The sequence below is a fragment of the Sceloporus occidentalis genome, unplaced genomic scaffold (genome assembly GCF_023333645.1).
Source record: "Sceloporus occidentalis isolate IW3139 unplaced genomic scaffold, rSceOcc1.0.p SCAF_2, whole genome shotgun sequence".
NCBI lineage: Eukaryota > Metazoa > Chordata > Lepidosauria > Squamata > Phrynosomatidae > Sceloporus > Sceloporus occidentalis.
Genome location: NW_028316982.1, coordinates 134947949 through 134970005, shown reverse-complemented (window position 1 = coordinate 134970005; position 22057 = coordinate 134947949). Strand labels below are relative to the sequence as shown.

The window sequence follows — 22057 nt, the reverse complement described above, 5'->3', positions numbered from 1 at the left end:
CCTCCAGATGTTGTTGAATTGTGCTCCAGAAGACCAAGCCAGTACAAGTGTCAGGAACTATGGGATTTTGCATTTCAACAATGTTTGGACAGCCATTTCTACAAAAACAAAGGAAGGGAACCTTTGGCTCCCAGGAGTTTTGGACTTCAACTCCCATTAGTCTTACCCAGTATGGCCAAGTAAGCACTGGAGCTATCCTCCAAACCATCTGAAAGGCTAAAGGTTCCCTAATCTTAGCCTGCATTTCCAAGGGTCCTAAATGAGGGTGGAGTAAACTAGATGACTCAAAGGTAACTTTCATTCAGATCATTCTAATCTTAACTCCAGGTTTTAGGTTTCCATTATTATCTGGGAAGACTGGAAGTAGCTATCCAACTTTCACCCACTAGTCTCATAACACATATACTTCACAAGTTAACCATCTAGCCATTTGACTGAAACGTCTTAACTTCTAAAATGTGAAATGCTGCAGCCATTATTTATGATCTAGATATCTATGACTCTGATTTCCAAAGTGGAAAGGAGAACTTGAGCCATTGACTGAGTTATGTTGCTCGATAATGATTTGTAACATGTTATAGACGTTGCACTTCCAGTCGGTGTTATCAGATATTGCAGGAGCTTCCCATTCATGGTTTTTAAAAATTTAACAGAAACCACAGAACACCTTTTTAAGACAAGAAATTCCTCTTTCAGATTTATATAAATCTCAGGACAAAAAAAGTATCATATTATACAGTGTACATTGTTTTTAAAGGATGTTTACCAAATAGGAGTTTACACTGCGTGAAAATATTTAATGATTCAGTACCATCAATACATATATTATTTGCTCTAGAGAGAAATTACATAGTTTTAGCAAAATATAAGTCTCCATATTTAAATAACTATTACACTGGATAAAAAAAAATGTTTTGGGAAAGGATGGGTGTATCTTGGAGGGTGGTTCAGTATTCTGACTATTCCAGACCTTTTTCTTAAAAAAAGACATAACTTAAACAAGTGCCACTGGAAAAAAAACCCTTTTAAATGCATGAATTATAAATTGAATTACCTTCAGTTCTGCCCTAACCTAATATTCTTCCTCCAAGTGTCACTTTTTGTTAAAATCAATTTCAGATTTTGAGTTTTGCTCAGCTCACCTAATTGATAGCAACACACATCCATGATAAGCAGAAAATGAAATTGTTTCTGCAACACAACTCAATAGTGGGTTGAAGAACAGTTCACAGTGACCTTGCATGGAGGTATATAGTTATTAAAAGGGGGGGAAACACTCAGTGATGACAATCTGGAGCCCACAGTTTGCCAGGTAAGTGCCCACAGTCCAGCCAAGTGTTTGTTTATGATTTTAAAAAGGTAACTGTGGATGGAGGGCTAAAGAGAGATGCAGACTGGGGAAACTGTCTGGCATTAGCAGAGTTAGTGGGCAGGTTTTGGCCTCACTGAAACATTGCTCCCAATTGCTACAGATCACTTTTCCCCATGGGAATGAACAGCAGCCATTCACCTACCTATGAGAAAGGGACATCAGCCATTCAGTGACATCAATGAAGTGGGAGCTAAACCCTGTTCCATTCTGTACAAACACATTTCAGATTCTATTTCTTGGTCACACTAGAGTGTGACAGTGTCACTTAGAGATGAACAGAAAGTTGTGACTTTTGCCTTCTGATCCCATGCATGTTTACTCTGAAATAAATGCCATTTTGTGTTTAATGGAACTTTCTCCCAAATAAGTGTGTACTGGGTTGCAGTGATGGGCAGAGAAATTATTATTATTATTATTATTATTATTATTATTATTATTATTATTAGAGTACTTATACCCCGCCCTTCAGCTCTAAAGGCTATCAGAGTGGCTTACAATTATTATTTTTAATCAGATGGTTATAAATTATAAGCATGGTGTCTATAAAACCATGCAGAAGAGGAATCTCAAATCCTTTATGCACTTTCTTTATGCACATCAACAGCAAGCCAAATGTTTCCCCCTTTAAGCACAGAACATTTAAAAAAGAGAGTTTGTCACTTTTAATACATTCATATCATTCCCTTGTGACTCAGTACACGCATACTAGATGTAGTGCGGGACGAAACACATGAAATTGTCAATTTAACAGCCATTATCCGTAGCTTGCATCAGATTGCATTTTGAGATAAACATTGTCCCACAACTTCTATGTCTAAAGGGAAACAAATAATTGTAGGTCGAGGTCTGTTCTATAGCCTGCCAATGCAAACTGAATTCTATAAGGCTTAGATTCAATTTACACGGTATGCAGAATAAGACAGTTGATATATATCAGTTCATCTTTCAGAGTGAGGTATACTGTTACCTTGAGTGCAGCAAACAAGCACATCACAAACAGGTATATGATGAACTCCCCCCTCCCCCCCCCAAAATACTAATTAATTTTCTAAGATGCAAAAAAATAGTTTCAAATATGCAAGAGAATTCAAAAACGGAATTTTGCACCAAGTGTACAACTGCTCTCAGTAGCCAGAGATACACCCCATTTAAACTCACTGGCTTCAGTTCTGCTAATTTAGTTTAAATCCCTTGCTCTTTTTCTGATCAGTTGGCAAACACTGATTAAACTGCAGCCTAGAAGCCATTTACTAAAGCAGAGAGGTAGAACATGTGAACCCCCCCCCCCCAATGTTGTTGGACTGCACTTCCCATTAACATTAACTAGCAGAAACAATTGTGAGGCATAATGGGACTTGTAGTTCAAGAACACCTGGAGGGCCTCATGTTATCCCCTCATCTATTGCAAAACTATGTTAAAAAATCAAAGGGCCTGCCTTTCAAACACACACAAGGCCTGAAATGTAACTACAGCTTTATTTGAAACCAGTACTTTTCCATTCTTAAGACCATTTGTGAATAAAGACATCAGGGAAATATAAGACTCCCTCCAGCTCAAAGATAGGCATGTTTAAAGTTCATTAGTTTCAGTGGGAGAAGTTAGTTATGTGCTTAGATTCCTAGCATTAGGTGGGATTTGAAAGCGCTTGGTTTTGGCCCATTCTACAGCATTCATCCATTGACTAGGAAAGGCACCATTTTCAGCATTATGTTTCTTTTAAAAAAATAAACAGTCTTAAGGGCTAGTTTACACATGCGTGGCTATCACTAGACCTAGGCACTACAGCACTTAAGAAGTGGCAGCATTTGTGCCTGAGAGAAGGCAATTCCTGTTGTCTTCAATCTGTAGCAGCCATTTATACCTGCAAGTCACCTCTGGATCTGCATTCTTCCAACACTGAGCATGCATGTACTCAGAACCAGCCCTGGGTCTTTTAAAATAAAGCAAAGCAATCTGAACATTGATTCAGCACCACTCAAGAGACAGCTTTGCTAAACTGGGGTATTTATTTATTTATATGTATGTATGTATGTATGTTTGTGTGTATGTATGTTTGTGTGTTCATATATATGCCCAAACTGGAGTACCACATTCTATTCAGTCAATATTAAGCACATCAAAACTCACTGACTTCAATGAAAGGGTTAGTCATGTGCTTAAACCATTTTTCTGTGGAAATCAATGACACTTTGATGTGTTTAACTGGGATCAGAATGTGACCAGACTATAATCTAGCAAATCAAATGGTATCTTTTTGATATTAAAAAAGATGCTTGGATTTGGTATCCTTCAAGAGACAGTGGTGGATCACTGGAGTTCCAAGAGATAGTATTCTGTGTCAAATAAAATAAAATAGCCATCTGCATGGATGGCTCCATACTTCTATTTTAATAAGGCATTCTAAATATGAAAAAAAAAAAACCCATACATTTTTGCAGAGTTAAATTTGACATACACAAATGGAGAGCTACATATGCTGCATCTGCAGGTGCCCTAAAATTAAATCTCAGAATAAAATAGATATATCATATACATATGGGTATCTATATATAGATATCTACATTGTATAGAGATAAGTAGATTGCTCACTATCCATCCTTGAACTTTCCCCCTGCTTCCGACAGTGAAACCTATTGGGAGGGAAAAACACAACCTTCCAGAAAAGACCAGATCAACATAATGGTTTGACACCTTATAAATGTGTGCCAGTTCCAGCCTACTGCAATGTTCAACTGCTGTTTGAATTTTCATGTTATTTATTGGCATAGCTGATACCAATGGAACTAACCTGAGAATCAGGCCTGAAAATGGACAGAGGTTGACCTTTGAACCCACAGATTAACCTCTATGGGTGCCTCTGGGGCAGGTTTCACTGCAGCCCCCCAAAGCAACTTAGGAGGGAAGGAGAATGCCACTAGGAATTTCTAAAAGTCTCCTACCTGAATTATGGACATCCGGCTCGGAGGAGCCTCAGTGACGTTAGTCCCTTGCCCCGTGAAGCTGGTGTGGCAGCCCACATGTCCCTGGGGTACAGTCAGGTTGTTGGAGGCTGGTTTCAGGTACATCACCTCTGACCTGGGGGAGCTAAGGGGCAGGCGGGTCTGGTAGTCAAAATACATGGGTGAGGTGGCCAAAGAAGGGCTGCTCACCACGTTCATGACATTGAGGGGACCTCGACTGTCCTCCCCTTCGCTGGGCACAAGCATGATGTCGTTCTTGCTGATCTTCTTCTTCTTGCCCTTGCCCCCACCATTGCCTCCTGCCCCACTACCACCCCCACCACCCCCTCCGCCAAGCTGGGGGTGGCTGTACTCAGCAATGCGGCAATTATAGGTGCGGATCTCCTTGTTCTCCCGCTTGCACTTGACAGCAATGGTGATCATGGCAGCCAGCAAGATGATGGAGACGGTGCTCAAGGTGACAATGAGGGGAAGAGATAGGTCCCAGTGGGGTCGTCGGTGCTGCTCCCCATTTACCTGGGGCTCCCCCGCTTCGGGGAGAGGGCCAGCCAGGGCCCGGACTATCAGCTTGGCTACAGCTGAGAGACTGGGCTTCCCATGGTCACTGACCTTGACCACCAGTTCTGCCACAGGGCTGAGTTCTTCCCAGTAAGGGTGCAGGGTACGGATCTCCCCACTGGTGGGGTCCATCTCAAAGAGGTGCTCCTCGTTGCCTTCCACAATCTCATAGGTGAGGCGGCCACTCTCCCCAAAGTCGCTGTCCAAGGCCCGGACGGTGCCCACTGGGTAGCCCACGCCTGCATTGCGTGGCACCTGGAGCTCGGCAGTGTCATTGATCAGGGCTGGCAAGACAATCAGGGGGGCGTTGTCATTGACGTCAAGGACGGTGACCCGGACGGTGGCGTTGCTCTCCCGGTGGGGGGACCCTGAGTCTTTGGCCAAGACATGGAACTCAAAGTGTTTGGTCTGCTCATAGTTGAAGCTACGCAAGGCGTAGATGGCCCCGTTGGTGGGATTGACAGAGACGTAGGTGTAGATGGAGACATCGCCCACGTGCCCTGGCAGGATGGAGTAGGAGACGGTGCCATTTTGGCCCAGGTCAGGGTCCTTGGCCAGGACGGAGCCCAGGTACTCCCCAGGGATGTTGTTCTCGGGGACCTGGAGGACGTAGAGGTTCTTGCTGAAGCGGGGTGGGTTGTCATTCTCGTCGAGGATCCTGACGGTGAAGGACTTGGTGGAGTTGAGGGGCGGGTTGCCACCATCCCGGGCCAGGATGGTGACATTGTACTCATCCTGGACCTCCCGGTCGAGGGGCCGGTCAGTCACCACGGTGTAGAGGTTGTCGTAGTTTTCCTCGAGGGCAAAAGGGACAGCACTCTCTCCACCAGGGCCCTCTCCTTGGACGCGGCACTGGAGCTGCCCGTTCTTGCCGGCGTCGCGGTCAGTGACCCGCACCAAGGCGATGACGGTGCCTGGTGGGGCGGCCTCACTGAGGGCCCCCTGTCGAACAGAGACGAAGCCAATAGCTGGGGCGTTGTCGTTGCGGTCGAGGAGGCGGACAGTGACCTTGCAGTGGGCTGGGATCGGGTTGGGCCCCAGGTCCCGGGCCTGGACGTCGATCTCCACCAGACTGCCTTCCTCGTAGTCCAGGTCGCCCTTGACCCGGATCAGGCCCGTCTGGGGGTCGATGCTGAAGAGTTCACGGACCCGCTCTGGCGCGTAGCCACTGAAGGAGTAGACCACCTCGCCATTGGTCCCCTCGTCGGCGTCGGTGGCGTTGAGGTCCAGGACAGCAGTGCCCAGCGGGGCGTTCTCGGGGAGTTCCACCACGTAGGAGGCAGCCTCGAAGACGGGGCTGTTGTCGTTGGAGTCGACCAGGCGGACGTTGAGTTGGACGGTGCCAGATCGGGGTGGGTCGCCGCCATCGAGGGCGGTGAGGACCAAGGTGTGGTGGCTCTGCTCCTCGCGGTCAAGGGCCTTCTGGACCACCAGCTCTGGGAACTTGGTGCCATCACCACGTGCCTTGACGTCGAGTGAGAAGAGGCCGTAGTCGTCGCGGGTGAGCAGGTAGGTGCGCAGGCCGTTCTGGGCGGCGTCTGGGTCGTGGGCGCTGGCCAGTGGGAAGCGGGTACCTGGGGCGGCGTTCTCAGCAATGTCCAGCTCCACCTGCTCCGAGGGGAAGGAGGGTGCGTTGTCGTTCAGGTCCTCCACCTCCACCTTGATCATGCAGATCTCCTGGTCGTTGGCGAAGACCTCCAGTGACAGCTGGCATTTGGCGCTCCGACGGCACAGGGCTTCACGGTCCAGGCGCTGCTTGGTGTACAGCAGCCCGCTCTCGGCGTCCACGTCCAGCAAGTGCGGGGCCGAATTCTCCAGCACCCGGAAGGTGGAGGAGGAGGAAGAGACCTTTGGGCCCCGGGGACGCTCCCCCGACGGCGGCATCGGAGGCCCGGGCTGCAGCCGGGCATCGCGGCCGATGTTGCCTATGACAGTCCCGGCGCCTTGCTCCTCCGGCACCGAGTAGTTGAGGTTCCTCAGCGCCAGGGCGGCGGGAGCCCAGCCCAGCAGCAGCAGCAGGAGGATGAAGAGCAAGAGCCAGGCCGGGAGCAGGGACATCCCCGGGGGACAGCCGATCCCGATCCCCCCTGCCTGCCCTTCCCTTCCCTTCCTTTCCTTTTCCCTTTCAAGTTCCTGGACCTGTTGCTTCCGAAGCTCCGCCAAGCGCCAGCACCACCATGGACAGAGGCAAGGGAGGCAGAGGCGGTGGCTGGAGAAGAAGGGAGGTCTCTGTGTGTGTGTGTGTGTGTGCGTGCGAGAGAGAGAGAGAGAGGGAGAAGAAGAAGGGGGGGTCCCCCTCGGTCTGCTCTCTTTCCTTCCTCCTCCTCCTCTTCCTCCTCTTCCTCCTCCTCCTTTTGCTTGATGCTGCTGCAGTCCCTCCTTGCGCGGTCCAACTTCAAGGGATGGAGGAGCAAAGGCAAAGGCAGCTTCGGGTCTGGAAGGGGGGGGGATGCTAAACACACACACACACACACACACACACACACACACTCTCACACACACACAAAACCACACACACACACACACACACAAGATCCGCCAATAAAGAGAGATTGACAGGTAGAGATGGGATTATTTTTCTTCCTTAAAAAAGGGGAAGGAATAATAATAATAATAATAATAAAGCCACACCAGAGGCGGCTGTGATCACACACACACACACACACACACACACAAAGGGGGGGGATCAGAGTTTGTGTCCAAGGAAGTAGCTTCTAGATCCGAGGCGGCGACTTGTAAACAGCTTCTTCGGGGCGCCGAGGTGGAAGGAAGGCTGTTATTGTTATTATTATTATTATTATTATTATTGGTTGATGGGGGAAAAAAGAGAGAGTCCTTCGCCCAAGAGTCTGATCAGCTAGAACCGGGAAGGCAGCTCTCCCTCAGGCTCCGCAATCGGATGCTCCGGATCCCTTTTCCCAGGGAGCCTTCCTTTGCTGCATTTAGCGATCTAATCTCGGCTGCCTGGCTGCCGCGGAGAGCCGCATCTCGTCGCCTGCCATCGGGAAGACCGCCTTGCTCTCTCTCTCTCTCTCTCTCTCTCTCTCTCTCTCTCTTTACACACTCACACACACTCACAACACACCCGGCTTTTGCCTCCTATCTGCGACGCCGCCAAAAAAAGAAAAAGAAAACAACAGTGTCTCGGAGGCAGCAGGGAAACCGCCCAGGCCAAGGAACCAGAGACCGGGATGATGAGGATGAGGAGGATGAGTCCCTTTGGATTTGTAGTTCCTCGGCACCCGCAGGTCTTCTTTGGTGGGAAGTCTGCCTCTCTCTGTGTGTGATAAAAATCCTCCCTCCTCCGGATTTGGAAGGGATCGCTGAGCCAAACGGGGGCGAGGGGGGCTCAAATTCAAAGATCCCAGCTGGGGGGGTCCTCCGGGGAGAGCCCAAGCCGCCTCCTCCGTTGCTGGGGGTTGTGGTTGTGATGGTTGTGGTGGTGGTTGTGCTGCTGCTGCCGCCGCCGCCACCACATCGCCTGCCTCAGCCTCTCTCTCTCTCTCTCTCTCTCTGTCTATTTCTCTCTCTGCTGCGGGTGGTGCTGTTGCGTGTCTGGGGGAGCTGGCCCTCCGCAGTTGGGTTTTTTCAGTTCGCTCGCCTCCCTCTTCGCCTTTGCTCGCCTTTGCAAAGGCGAGAGAGAAATCAACAGGCAACTCCTGGCTGGGCGCAGAGATTATTCAGAGGGAGACAGAGGTGGGGCGGGCAGACAGAGAAAGAGAGAGCGAGAGAGACACCACACACAGCAGCCTCACACACACACTCTCTCACACACAATCCCGCAATCACACCGGCAAAGGAAGGAAGGAAGGCACACACAGACACACACACAGCGCCTTGGCAATTCAGCCGTCCATCGCCGCCTCCAAAAAAAGATGCTTGGCTCCGATTGCCTTTTTTCCTTTTCTTTTTAGAGGAGGTGAAAGGGGAGAAAAAAAGAGGATTTAAAATAATAATAATAATAATAATAATAATAATAATCAGGCGGCAGATCCTAGGTTTCCTTGGCGCATTTGGCCGGGTTTGGATCGCGAGAGTGAAACGTGCCTGCAAGAGGAGGACCAATGTAGATACACTATACGTATCTATCTATCTATCTATCTAGTATGTGTTTTAAGGCAGCCTGGGTTTTCTTCTTCCGAAGGGAGGCTGGGGATGTATCGCTGGTTCGTGGAGGGGCTTGTCTTTCCAAGAGGAGCCCCACTGGAGCTCTATATGGAGGTTCGCCTATATGGAGGCTATATATATATATGGAGGCTCTCCTGGCTTTTCAGAACCAGGATCCCTCTGGCCCCAATTGCAGGGGGCTCAAATAAAAGCGGAGACACCAAAAATAATCAACCCAAAACCATCTCCAGGCCATCCATCCCTCCAGCTCCGTGGTGCAGCTTTGGACACCTGCTGGAGATCTGTTGCCCCCCACCTTTTTTTTGTCCTTTCCTTTCCCCCCCGAGCGTCACGTGTGAAGCCTCCACCACGCTCCCACGGCGACACGCGTCTCCCAAGTTCGGGTTCTTGTGGGGCGGGCAGCCGTCGTTAAGTCTCCCGGTTTGTTTCAGAGATCCGACATAAGCTCTGAGGGCTTTCCGTTTTCCCCCCAGAATCCCGCAGTCAGTCTCTTGGTAAAACGGGGGCTCAGCTCTCCCCCAAATAATAATAATAATAGTAATAATGATGAATGAAATGTCCTCCCCCGCTTTTTGTTTGGCTTTGGTTTCCCACAGAAGGAGGCGAGGTGGGGCTCTCCCTTTGCGAAGAGGAGTCACTCCGGAGCAACAGTTGGCTTCCTCCTCAGCGTCGCCGCCTTGGCTGGCGCGGCCCCTCCGCCGCCCTCCATCCCTCTTCCTTTCCCACTCTCTCCTTTTCCTCCTTCTTCCTTCCTTCCTTTCTCACTCTTTCTGCCTTCCTCCCGCCTCCGCTCCCGGCGCCTGGCTCTCGCCGACTGACTCTATTCACCTCACGCCGCCGCTTAAACATTGATACGGATTCCCTGCCAGCCAATGGCAGCCCGGGAGGAAGGACCAGCCTCCCAGGACGGCAGCCAATCAGGGGCCGGGAGGAGAATGGGGGGCGGGCTTCTGAACATCCCCCTCCCGCCCCCCCCCCCAAGGCTCCCTTGTCATTGATAAGAAGAAGAGCCAACCAGGGCCCCAGGGAAGCAGGGCGGGAGGGGGCTGGGTCCGACGCCCAGCAGCAGCAGCCTTGGCCTCAGGAAGGCATGGCTTCCCTCTCTTGCCCACCCCCCAGAAAGGGAAGGGGAAGGTGTGTGTCAGGGACTCCTCTGTCACCCTCTTTCATAGAATCGTAAAGTTGGAAGAGATCCCCAAGGGTCATCCAGTCCAACCCCATCCTGCCATGCAGGAACTCTCCATCAAAGCATCCCCATTGACAGATGGTCATCCAGCCTCTGCTTAAAGGCCTCCAAGGAGGGGGACTCCACCACTCTCTGAGGAAGGAGTGTGTTCCACTGCCAGGCTCCTCCAAGGGCAAAAGAGCAGACCTCTGGAGTTCTGCAAAAGCTCAGGAAGACTAGAGAACCCCCCCCCCCGCCGCCGCCATGGAGGAGCAGGCCTAGCAAAAATGGAGGACACGCCAGGGGAAAATGGAGGACACACGACCCAGAGCTACTAGAAAAACACACTCTCATACACACACACACACACACACACACACACACACACACCCCAATGAAACCTGCCTTTCTCAGTCCCGTTCCTTCCCCCGCTCCCAAGCAGAGGAAGGCAGGCGTTACTTGTCTAAGGCGTTACTTTTTGCATAGACACACACACACACACACACACATATATAACAGATAGATAGAGATAGGAGAGAGAAGGCGTAAAGGTTTGAGTATAAGCCCATGAATCTGGAGACCAGGGTTCGACCTCCTCCTCGGGCGTGAAGCCCACCTGGGGCGAGTCACACTCTCTCAGCCTCAGGGAAGGCAGAGGCAACAAATGTTGCCAGGATACGGAAACGGCTTGAGGGCACACAACACAGAGAGATTTCCTTTCTCATAATGATAATGATAATTTCCTTCCACATATATATATATATATATATATATATACACCTCTCCTGCCAAGGGAAAGGACAGTCCTGGGAAGCAGAAGAGCGAGGAGGGGAGGGGGGGGAGGAGGAGGCGTTGGAGCTTTGGAAAGCGCCTTGAGCTTCACCCGAAGGCCAGGTGGGAATTCCAAGAGAGACCCAGCTTCCCAGGAGATTGGCCCCGGCTTTGTCCCTTCTGAGGCCAAGCCACCGACAGGCCAAAGAAAGCCCAGGGCAGGGGCTCCCTCTCGCCGGCTCTTATTTGACAGACCCTTGGAACTGGGAGGAAAGAAAGAGGCCTGGAGATTGTGGTGGGAAGGAGAAGGAGAAGAAGGGGTTGAGAAGAAGGAGGAGGAAGAGGAAGAAGAAGAGAAGGAAAACGAAGAGGAGGAGAAGGAGGAAGAAGATGAAGGAAAAGAAGAGCAGGAAGAGGAAGAAGAACAGAAGGAGGAGGAAGAGGAAGACGAAGGAGAAGGAGAAGGAGAAGAGGAAGAGGAAGAAGGAGAAGAGGAGAAGGAGGAGGAAGAAGAAGGAGAAGAGGAGAAGGAAGAGGAAGAAGACAAGGAGGAGGAGGAGGAAAAGAAGGAGAAGAGGAGGAGGAAGAGGAAGAGGGAAAAGGAAAAGAAGAGGAGGAAGAGGAGGAGGAGGAGCAGCAGGAGGAGGAAGGCCTTAAGCAAGGAAGGCTCCTAGACCAGCGTCCGGCCGAGTGTCCATTCCCGCTCTTCCTCCTTGTTGCCTCTGGCCCTTCCGCTCCACTTGGAGTGTAAAGGCACAACAAACAAACAAACAACTGGCCAGCCGAAGTCTCCTCTGTTCCCTCCATGTCAGAGAGTTCTTATTGTTGCAAACGAGCCGAAGGCAGCTTGGCTCTCTGCGCATGGTCCAGAGCACACTGTTCACATTTCTTAGTGGCAGCCTCCCTTCTGGGACCTGCTTGGCCGCTTAGCCTGAATCCCCAGGAGCTGCCCCAGCCTCGAATCCACCTGAGGGACCCCGGGCCAAGGAATCGCCGGGCTCCCAGCTCTCCTCCACCAGCCAGGAAAAACAACCCAGATCGGGGTTTCTGGCCTCCCCCTGTGACTGAGCTTTCGCAGTTGAACGTCTGGAACTGTTGTTGTTGTTGTTGCTGCTGCTGTGGCTGCTGTTTTACTATTTGTGGGAGGAAAGCTGGGAGAATCAGGTTGCAGCGATCAAAGCTTTCCATCGGGAAGGGAGGAAGGGAGGGAGGGAGAGAGAGAAAGAGAGAGAGAGAGAGGGATGGAAGCAGCCCGAGTCCATGGCTGCGTCTGCACTGGAGAAAGAATCCGCTTTGGCACAGCTTTAACTGTCGTTGTTCTATGCTATGGGATTCTGGTGAGAACTACAGAGCCCCGCTCTGTGCCACAGCAAACGACAATCCCTAGCATCCCCTTGCATGGAGCCACGGCAGTTAAAGCGGTTCCGAAGCGGATTCTTTCTCGGGTGGGGATGGAGCCTGAAGTCAATCCCACTCTTTCCAAGGGAAGTCCTGCAGGATCGCAGCCTTCCAGGGAGCTGTCAAAAGGGAAAGAAAGAACGAAATAGAGGGAGGGAGGGAGGGAGGGAGGGAGGAGGAAAGAAAGAAAGAAAGAAAGAAAGAAAGAAAGAAAGAAAGAAAGAAAGAAAGCAGCCAGCACCCGCCTCTCAATCTCTCTCTCTCTCTTTCTTTCTTTCTCTCCCCCTCTCCCCCAATTTCCCAGGTTTCAGTGAAAGTGAGGAAAGGTGACCGATCGTCAGTTGACTTTAAGAAAGAAAGGAAGAAAGAAAAAGGAAGAATGAAAGAAAGCACTGATGTTGGGATTCCTGAAAGCGAATGATGCCCGACTGCCATTTATAAATTGTGAATGAATAAAGCGACCCGCATGAATCATTTAGGATCGGAAAGAAGGGGCGAATGGTGTGTGTATGTGTGTGGGGGGGATCAAATGGGGAGACCAATGGCAAATCCCCCAAATAATAATAATAACAACAACAACAACAACAACAACAACAATAATAATAATAATAATCCAAAGGCTTCAAGTTGAAAGAGGGGCAGACTTCTTCCAAGGATCACATCCCGACTTTTCGGGCTGGTCTACGGCTCGTTTGAATTCAGATCCTTTCCAATGCTGTGGCTGAAGAAAAAGCAACTTGGTGTGTGTGTGTGTGTGTGTGTGTGTGTGTGTGTGTGTGTGTGTGTGTGTGTGACTGGAACAGGGAGTGTTGTGTTTCCAGACTCTAGATCAGCTGCTGTTTGAAAAGAACCGCCGAACTGAATGGACGATCTGCGTCGGGAAGACAACGGACCAGAAACGTTCAAAGAAACGGATCGTGTTTTGTGCTTAAGTTGCCGGCATCCATAGTTGTTGTTTTTTTGTGGGTTTTTGGGGCTTTGGGGCCGTGTTCTGGAAGAGTTGATTCTTGACTTTCGCCAGCAATCTGCCGCTGGAATTTTCAGAGAACCTTCTCTGAAGATGCCAGCCCCAGATGCTGGCGAAATGTCAGGAATCAACTCTTCTAGAACATGGCCCCAAAGCCCGAAAAACCCACAAAACATTATGGATCATGTATTGTTCCTTCAGAGGAGAGAAAGAGGGAGAGAACCAGCACCCACTTCTTCTTTTTGCCCCCCCCCATGCCTCCCTTTTCCCTCCCCTCCAAACCATTCCTGCCAACTTTGCCTGCTTCTTCCACCCACGATCATCACCAACAATAGCAACTAAAGGGCTGTCCAGACAACCCTTTGCCAGCCTGAGATGTCCCTTCCTATTGTGCTTACTATAACTGCCAATGGTCAGTGGGACACCCATATTGCAATAGGGTTGTGGGCTTGGAGGTTATGTTATGGAATGTATATTTAAATGTTGTAAGCCACTCCGATTACATTGCACACAGGGGCAGAATAAAATTATTATTATTATTATTATTATTATTATTATTATTATTATTATTATTATTATTATTATTATTATTATGGCTCCCTCTTGTGTTCTGAGTCCACACTGCTGCCTTTGGGGCATCTTTGCCAAGAAGGAACAAGGGCCCCTGAGGCCAGTAGGGTGAGACTATCCCTAAAGATCAGTGCAAGAAGAGGAAACTGTTCATTTGTACACACATGCAATAAAAGCAAAACAAAACCAAGTTTATTTCCTTGAGAGAATGCTCATGCACTGTGAATTGCCCCCAAATAGAGTCTAGCTTTGTTGTTGCGTGTCTTCAAGTAGTTTCCGACTGATGGCGACCCTGACATGGGGTTCTTTTGGCAAGATTTGTTCACGGGGGGGGGGTTGCCATTGCCATCCTCTGTGGCTGAAAGAGCGTGACTTGCCCAAGGCCACCCAGTAGATTTCCATGGCCAAGCCAGGATTTGAACCCCAGTCTCCATAGTCCAACACACCAACCACTACACCACATTGGCTCACTATCACCTGAGAATAACTTGCTCCAGTATAGAGCAATATGCAGAGAGATCTTGTAGCACCTTTGAGACTGAGCGAAAGATAGAAGTCGGCAGCATGACCTTTTGTAGACATAAGGGCCGGAACAGACAGGCCAAAATAAAACTTTAAAGCTATGCTGTTTAAATGATGCATGTGTCCTAAGATGCTGGAAACCATGTCAAAACCATGTCCCAGTCCTAAGAACTGGAGTGCAGCTTTGGCATGGCTTCCAACCTCTTAAGAGCATATTTCCAAAGTGACCTGAAGCAGCTTTATTTTAGCCTGTCTGTTTGGGCCCATAACTCTATGAAAGCTCATGCTGCCAACATCTTTCTTTCACTCAATCTCAAAGGTGCTGCAAGATCCCTCTGCATACTGATTCTACAGACTAACATGGCTATCTCTTTGGATTCTACCAGTATAAACCAAGTATTTGGATTCTCTCCAAATAATGGTAAGACAAAGAGAGAGAGAATGTCCATTGGTGCATATACATTTCACCAGGGGTCAGCACAAGTTATATACTTCCAGCGGTTTGACTGAACAAAGAGTCTTGATCCAGGTCTAACACAGAACAGTATTCTTCAATGGACAGATACATCCCATAATCAGATGGATGGGAGAGAAAACCTCAGTCCTCCAACCCAATAGGAAGGAGCTACTCTGACCAATGCCCAGTGCAGGACCTGCCAGTTACTGCTGGTAGTACCTATTCCACTCTAACTGCCATGGCAACATCCTCTAGAATCCTGGGATTGGCAATTTAGGGAGAAGTATTTAGCATCCCCTGCCAGAGAGCCTAGAATCCCTTGGAAGTGACAGTGGAACCACAATGCCCTATCTGTGTAGTATGAAAGGGGCCCTGGTTTAGTCAAAGCTGAAAGGAGTGATACAAGCCATTGAGTGTCTTTTGGAGATACCTCCACTCTCTTGTATAGTTCAGGCTGAACTCTATAGATGACCCCTTGTCATCATTACCTCCTGTGCTCCCAGCCATTTCCCAAAAGGCTGCGAAGGAAAGGAATCCCAGGTATGCTACCCAAATGTTGTAAGCCACCCCATTACATTGCACACAGGGGCAGAATAAAATAATAATAATAATAATAATAATAATAATAATAATAATAATAATTATTATTATTATTATTATTATTATTATTATGGCTCCCTCTTGTGTTCTGAGTCCACACTGCTGCCTTTGGGGCATCTTTGCTAAGAAGGAACAAGGGCCCCTGAGGCCAGTAGGGTGAGACTATCCCTAAAGATCATGGATTCCTTGATGTGCTCATTTTCCTGCCAACATTGTATGAAAGCAGCAACACACTGCAGGCTTTTGGAAGTGTTTGCTGAGACTCTTTTCTTCCTTCTTCCCTTTCTCCACACAAGGAAGAGGGAGCAGGAGGTGAAGCCTTGTCAAAGCACTGGATGTCAAAGCACCACCGACTGCTTCAGCTGGGCAGCTGATGAAATCCACAGATTTGGTCACACTTTTTGCAGCACTTGCATGGCTGTTGGGGGTCCCCATGTCGATCCCCATCACAGTGTTATGGGAAGACTCTAAAACTTCAGAACTCTCCGAGTTGCACTACACATTACATTTATTATGGGGAAATCAACCCATTTCCCCATGGGGTTAGTGCTGCCTTGGGTTTCCTATATAGTTTTGTGTGAAGTCTGAGAAGTTTAGAAGTCCTTTAAATTTATAGTATGTGAAGACTAGGTGGGAAGAATATTTGCTGCTCTTCATTTTCTGACAGAATAATAGACTTCCTCTCACTCAAGAAACCACTGCAAGAAAACTAGAGTAGCAGAAATGATTCTTTGTTCTTTATTAAGTCTTCGGGGGAATTATTCAGCCCAGGAATCTGTGTGTGCCTTTCTGCAGTAGAAAACACATATTTACTCAATAGTATTTACTTATTTATTTATTTATGCAACAAATGTGCTTTCTTGCCCAGGTAATTGTGCTTTGGACCAAATGATGCTTTTTCTCTGACACTTTCTAAACATCTTGGGGTGTGCAAAAAAAAAAGTGTATTTCTGTACAGGGGGAAAAAAGGATGCATTTCTGTGCAGAAAAGGAACGGGTGCATTTCTATAAGAATTATTCCCTAAAAGAATTTTCAAGTAGAAATACCTCTCAAGAAATATACAGAAAACTTCATTTCCTCTTACAGCAAGGAGAATGCTATGGAGAATATTTGTTCTTGCAGGCAGCACTGAAGAAGGTGAAGATGGACTGATTGATTGATATAACTTATATCCTGCCTTTCACCCAGAAGGGGACCCAAGGGCAGCTCACAATAACAGTTAAAACAACATATGATTAACGTAATGGATAATAAAAATAGAGCTAGCATGGCTAGTGATTTGAGTTTTGCACTTCAACTGTGTTGATAAGGGTTTGATTCTCACTTGGCCATGAAATCCACTGGCTAACCTTAGGCAAGTCATGAGTCTCAGCATCAGGGGAAGGCAATGGCAAACCTCCTCCGAACAAACCTTGCCAAAAAAAACCTATGATAGGTTAGCCGTAGTATCACCATAAGTCAGAAATGACTTGAGGACACACAATATGCACTCACACGATGCAAATCATAGAATCATAGAGTTGGAAGAGACTGCAAGGGCCATCCAGTCCAACCCCCTGCCATGCAGGAAATCTAAATCAAAGCATCCCTGAAAGATGGCCATCCAGCCTTTGTTTAAAGACCTCTAAGGAAGGAGACTCCACTACACTCCGAGGGAGTTTGTTCCACTGTCGAACAGCCCTGACTGTCAGGAAGTTCCTCCTAATGTTGAGGTGGAATCTCTTTTCCTGCAGCTTGCATCCATTGCTCCGGGTCCTAGTCTCTGGAGCAGCAGAAAACAAGCTTGCTCCTTCCTCAATATGACATCCCTTCAAGTATTTAAACAGGGCTATCATATCACCTCTTAACCTTCTCTTCTCCAGGCTGAACATTCCCAGCTCCCTAAGTCGCTCCTCATAGGGCAAGGTTTCCAGACCTTTCACCATTTTAGTTGCCCTCCTTTGGACACACTCCAGTTTCTCAACATCCTTTTTAAATTGTGGTGCCTGGAACTGGACACAATATTCCAGGTGGGGCCTGACCAGAGCAAAATAGAGTTGGACTATAACTTCCCTTGATCTAGAAATTACACTTCTATTTATGCAGCCCCAAATCGCATTGTCCTTGTTAGCTGCCACATTGCACTGTTGACTCATGTTCAATTTGTGGTCTACTTGGACTTTCTGATCCCTTTCACATGTAATTTCATTCAGCCAGGTGTCACCCATCCTATATCTGTTCATTTCATTTTTCCGCCCTAAGTTCAGTACCTTACATTTCTCTGTGTTGAAATTCATTTTGTTAGCTTTGGCCCAGCTTTCTACTCTATTCAGGTCATTCTGAAGTTTGATCCTGTCCTCAGGAGTATTAGCTACTCCTCCTAATTTGGTGTCATCTGCAAATTTAATAAGTATGCCCCCAATTTTGTCATCCAAGTCATTGATAAAGATGTTGAATAGCACTGGGCCCAGGACAGACCCCTGTGGGACCCAACTGGTCACTTCTCTCCAGGATGAAAAGGAGCCATTGCTGAGCACCCTTTGGGTTCACCTGCTAGTGAAAAGAGAAGAGAGAGAGGCAACCTGTTTTCCTAGGCAATAGGACAGGCTGAAAGCAGCTGCTGAAAAGGCTTTCTCCTGTGTCCTCATCCAAAGGTGCCTGGGATGGGGATGGAACTGGGGGAAAGCCCTCCCCAGTTAAAATCTTGGCAGGCTCATATTAGGACAAACTTGCTGAAATCTGGCAAGTTTAAAAGCCTTCTCAACTAGACCTCCCATTTTAAAAGCTTACTTGGTGCCTGTTTGTTAAAGAGCACCAGAAGGAGATCCATGAGAAGGCAGAACAGAGGGCATCACTTTGGCCATAGGTCGAGAACAGCACTATTTATTAATGTTGCAGAGGGTGAGAAGGGAAGGAGGGTTATGGCTCTGTGGGAAGAGCATCTGCCTTTGATGCTTCCTCAACTGACACCTACCAGTAGCTATTCCATCCTCTTTCAATCCCAGCTGGCCATGATGAGAACTAGTCTTTTAGCTTGCTCCTGCTCCTTTCCCGTGCTCTTATATCTCTCCCTGTTATGCCCTGGTTTTTTGAGATTGTGAGCCTGAGGGCAAAGACTTCCTTTTTAATGATCTGGGAAACTTTTCATCTGAAGAATTGAATAAAAATGCTTTAATTAAATAAATAACATACATTGATTCCTTTAAAACAACCCTTCTGAATAGAAGAATAGCACAATGGGGAGCAGGCTGCACTTGCTACAGCCTTTCTCCCTGATGCGCTGGGGCTTTTGTTTTCTTTTCATTTGCAGGTGATTTTTTTTTTTTAATGTGGACAAAGATTTGAGAAATTAGTATCTGCCACCTGCAGTTTAGAAAGACATAGTCTCCTATACTACCTCAGGAATCTAGCAGCTAATTCTGCTGTATATATACCCTGTTGGGCCGGAAAGCTCTGTATGTAGAACAGAAACTAACAGGAGGGATGTGAATTTGCTGCTGATTTTTTAATGCCTAATACCTAGTTAGATTTGTCATGTGGCAAAATATGTCTGTTTTTCACACATAACCCTTTCTTCAATGCTATATCTTTCATTCACCATGGTTTGTTTTGCGAGTGGTTATTATAAGGCAAACATGGCATGCTGAGGCATGCACCTTTGAGTCAATCCCTTGGATGGGGAAAACCCTCTTCATGAGACATATGCATTCCCCTTAATATCTGGTTTGCTCCTAAGACCAGCAAGAACATGGAATGTCAACAGCAATATGTTTAAGAGATCACAGACAATCCTAGATGATCCCAAATGTTGTGGTGGCGGCACTGTGCCTTGGCACATAGAAATGAATGCAGTATTGAGATAGGGATAGACAAATGACAGATAGATAGCTAACTAAACACACACAGAGAAAGGCATATGAAATATGTCAAAACGAAGAGTTTTCTCTTATGAGCAGCACTGTCTTGCTGCTGTGATGTGTAAAGGCTACCTAACTGCTCTACTAGGTATGTGAAGTAGAAAGAATAAATTATTCATGTCAAACTCCATTATACAGTACAGTTTTTATTTGTCTGTGGAGATACATCTATGTTCACAGTCTAGTTTACATGGTCTTTTGAAATAAAATACACTGTCAGATTGGAAAATGTGAAAAGGGAATAGTAATTCTCCTTCCTTCCTTCCTTCCTTCCTTCCTTCCTTCCTTCCTTCCTTCCTTCCTTCCTTCCTTCCTAATCAATTTCTGTTCTTTCCTTTGTAAACTATGGGCCCTAAAGCTGCTTTGGGTCACTTTGGAGTTATGCTGTTTAAATGATGCATGCATCCTAAGAGGCCAGAGGCCATTTCAGAGCCATGCTCCATCCTAAGGACTGGAGCACAACTTTGGCACAGCTTCTGGCCTCTTAAAATGCACTTATCATTTAAACAGCATACCTCCAAAGTGACCTGAAGCAGCTTTATTTTGGCCTGTCTGTTTGGGCCCTAAATTACTCCAAGCACCTTAAAAGCCCACTGAACTGGAGTCATGATAAAGTTCAAACGCCAGAGTCCAACCTGTCTGACTATTTGAAAGACCACATGTCCCCATGCAACACTGCCTGAGCTTGGGGATCCTTAGTAGCTCCTCTAAAACCATGGTATTTTCTCCCACCATAGACTAGGCTGCTCCCCCTCCCATTTAATTCTGTTCTCTGGAAGATCCTCAGTTTTGGTGGGGTTTTTTTTTTGCCAGCAACTGATTGTTGCAGAAGGGTTTTTAATGCTGAGGAGGGGCGTACTGTTTTTATTATTATAATACATTTTTATTATTATTTTTCAGACTGATTATAATTTTATTTTTTTAAAAAAAATATGACAGTTGATCTAGTTGGGTTTGTTTTGTTATTAGGTTATTGGATTCAGCTCTTGTGTTCAAGTTATTTCCAATTTATGGCAATCCTAAGGAGAACTTAGCACAGGGTTCTCGTGGCAAGATTTGTCCAAGAGGGGGGTTGCCTTAGTCTTCCTCTGGGGCTGAGAGAGTGTGACTCTTCCATTATTGCCCAGTGGGACTCCTGAGTCGCAGTCAACCCTCAAACCACAACATAACGTTCTTGATTTTAGCTACATACTGTTATAGTTCATGGTGTAAATCATTTTGGGTCCTGCGCAGAGAAAGAGGCAAGATATAAACAAAATATAGTAAGTATGAGAGACATTTTTTTCCATGTAAACGTTCACACATATCATGCACATATTCCCATGTACCCTGGTTGCAAGTTGTAGAAAAATATGAAGAACCAACCTTGGATTTGCAGCAGTCACCAACCAGGTGCTTCTAACAAACTCTTAAGCAAAGAATGAAGTGTTGCCCATTAAGCTTCCTATGTCCCTCATGTACAGACGCCACTTTTAAATGATTATGGCAAACAGTTATTGAGGGACCTTTATTTCATGGATTTATCTCTTCATTTTTAAAAAGCCATTGAAGCTAGAGATGGTGGATTTGTGGTAGCAAATTCATCCATCAACTGACCACAAATTGTCAAGTGTAATCCACTGGAAATTACAGTACAATCCCATACTTGTCTACCGAAAGTAAATCCCACTGAGAGAGGGTTGGTTAGTGGGTATAATTCACAAATGTATGTAGAGGGCTCCAACTACAAGCTCATTCGGTGACTGTAAGTCCTAATTTTATGTGACAGGAACAATGTTCTTCATTCATGCTTGAACACTGGTGCTGTTTTCCAGTACAAACATAGGTGCTGTATTTTTATCATTAATATTGGTCCAAAACACATTGCAAAAGTAATTCAATTTGAGAACATTTTAACTGCCTTGGCTCAATGCTAGGGAATTCTGGGCACTGTAGTTTTATGAGACATCTGGGAATGGTAGTTTTGTGAAACTTTTGTATTATCCAGGTTTTTTTTTAAACTATATTTGTTTTCAACTTATATTTTGAGTTGCCTCAGTTTCCATAATAGGGAAAAGGTGGGATATAAATAAAATTAAAAAATAAATAAAGTACTATTGAGGAGGGGGAAAGAGCTAAAGTGGAATTATAGGTTTATGTGTAAAGATCTGGCCATAAGGATGGGTGACAGCTCCCTGAATGAGTTTGAAACTGTTCTGATAAACAGATGTCTTGAAATTTTGTAGCATTCTGGCCATTTTTATAGCTGAGGCCCAGTACAGATTAGAAGAAAGAGGTGGCCAGAGGCCATCCCTTTCTCTGCAGGATGGTATCGACAACGATCCATCCCCAAAAGGAGCTCTGAAATGGAGCTCCTTCCTGCAATGCCGCCAAGGCACCATTTGCACCCTGGGACATCGCGGTGACATGTCTTGTGCGCCATGCCATTAGCATGCATCGCACAAGACATGTCACGAATGCATCAAGATGGTGCTGTCCATACGTATTAGGGTTCAGGAGCGTGTGGTGGTTGTGCACCCCTGAACCCTAAAATCGCTGCCACCATGCCACAAAACACCTGCTTGTACCAGGACTGAGTTACATTGTGTTGGGTTTGTAACTCTCCCCTCCCCTGAAAAAAATACCACAGAATTTTTGATTGTAACAGCAGAAGGTTTTTCTGTCCTCTTTTAGTACAAGAAAGTGGATGAG

General features: G+C 47.0%; 1 protein-coding gene across 15 annotated transcripts in view; it reads right to left on the bottom strand.

Moving 5' to 3' along the window:
- PCDH17 (protocadherin 17) overlaps positions 1–9820 on the bottom strand; it is a 186320-nt gene extending 176500 nt beyond the window's left edge. For all 15 annotated transcript variants that reach the window (XM_089511063.1, XM_089511065.1, XM_089511064.1 and 12 more), the window contains exon 1: positions 4313–9820. In XM_089511063.1, coding sequence (XP_089367189.1) covers positions 4313–6949 — 2637 coding nt within the window. In that variant the 5' untranslated portion in view covers positions 6950–9820. The remainder of the gene's footprint in view (positions 1–4312) is intronic.
- Between the last annotated feature and the right edge of the window lie 12237 nt (positions 9821–22057).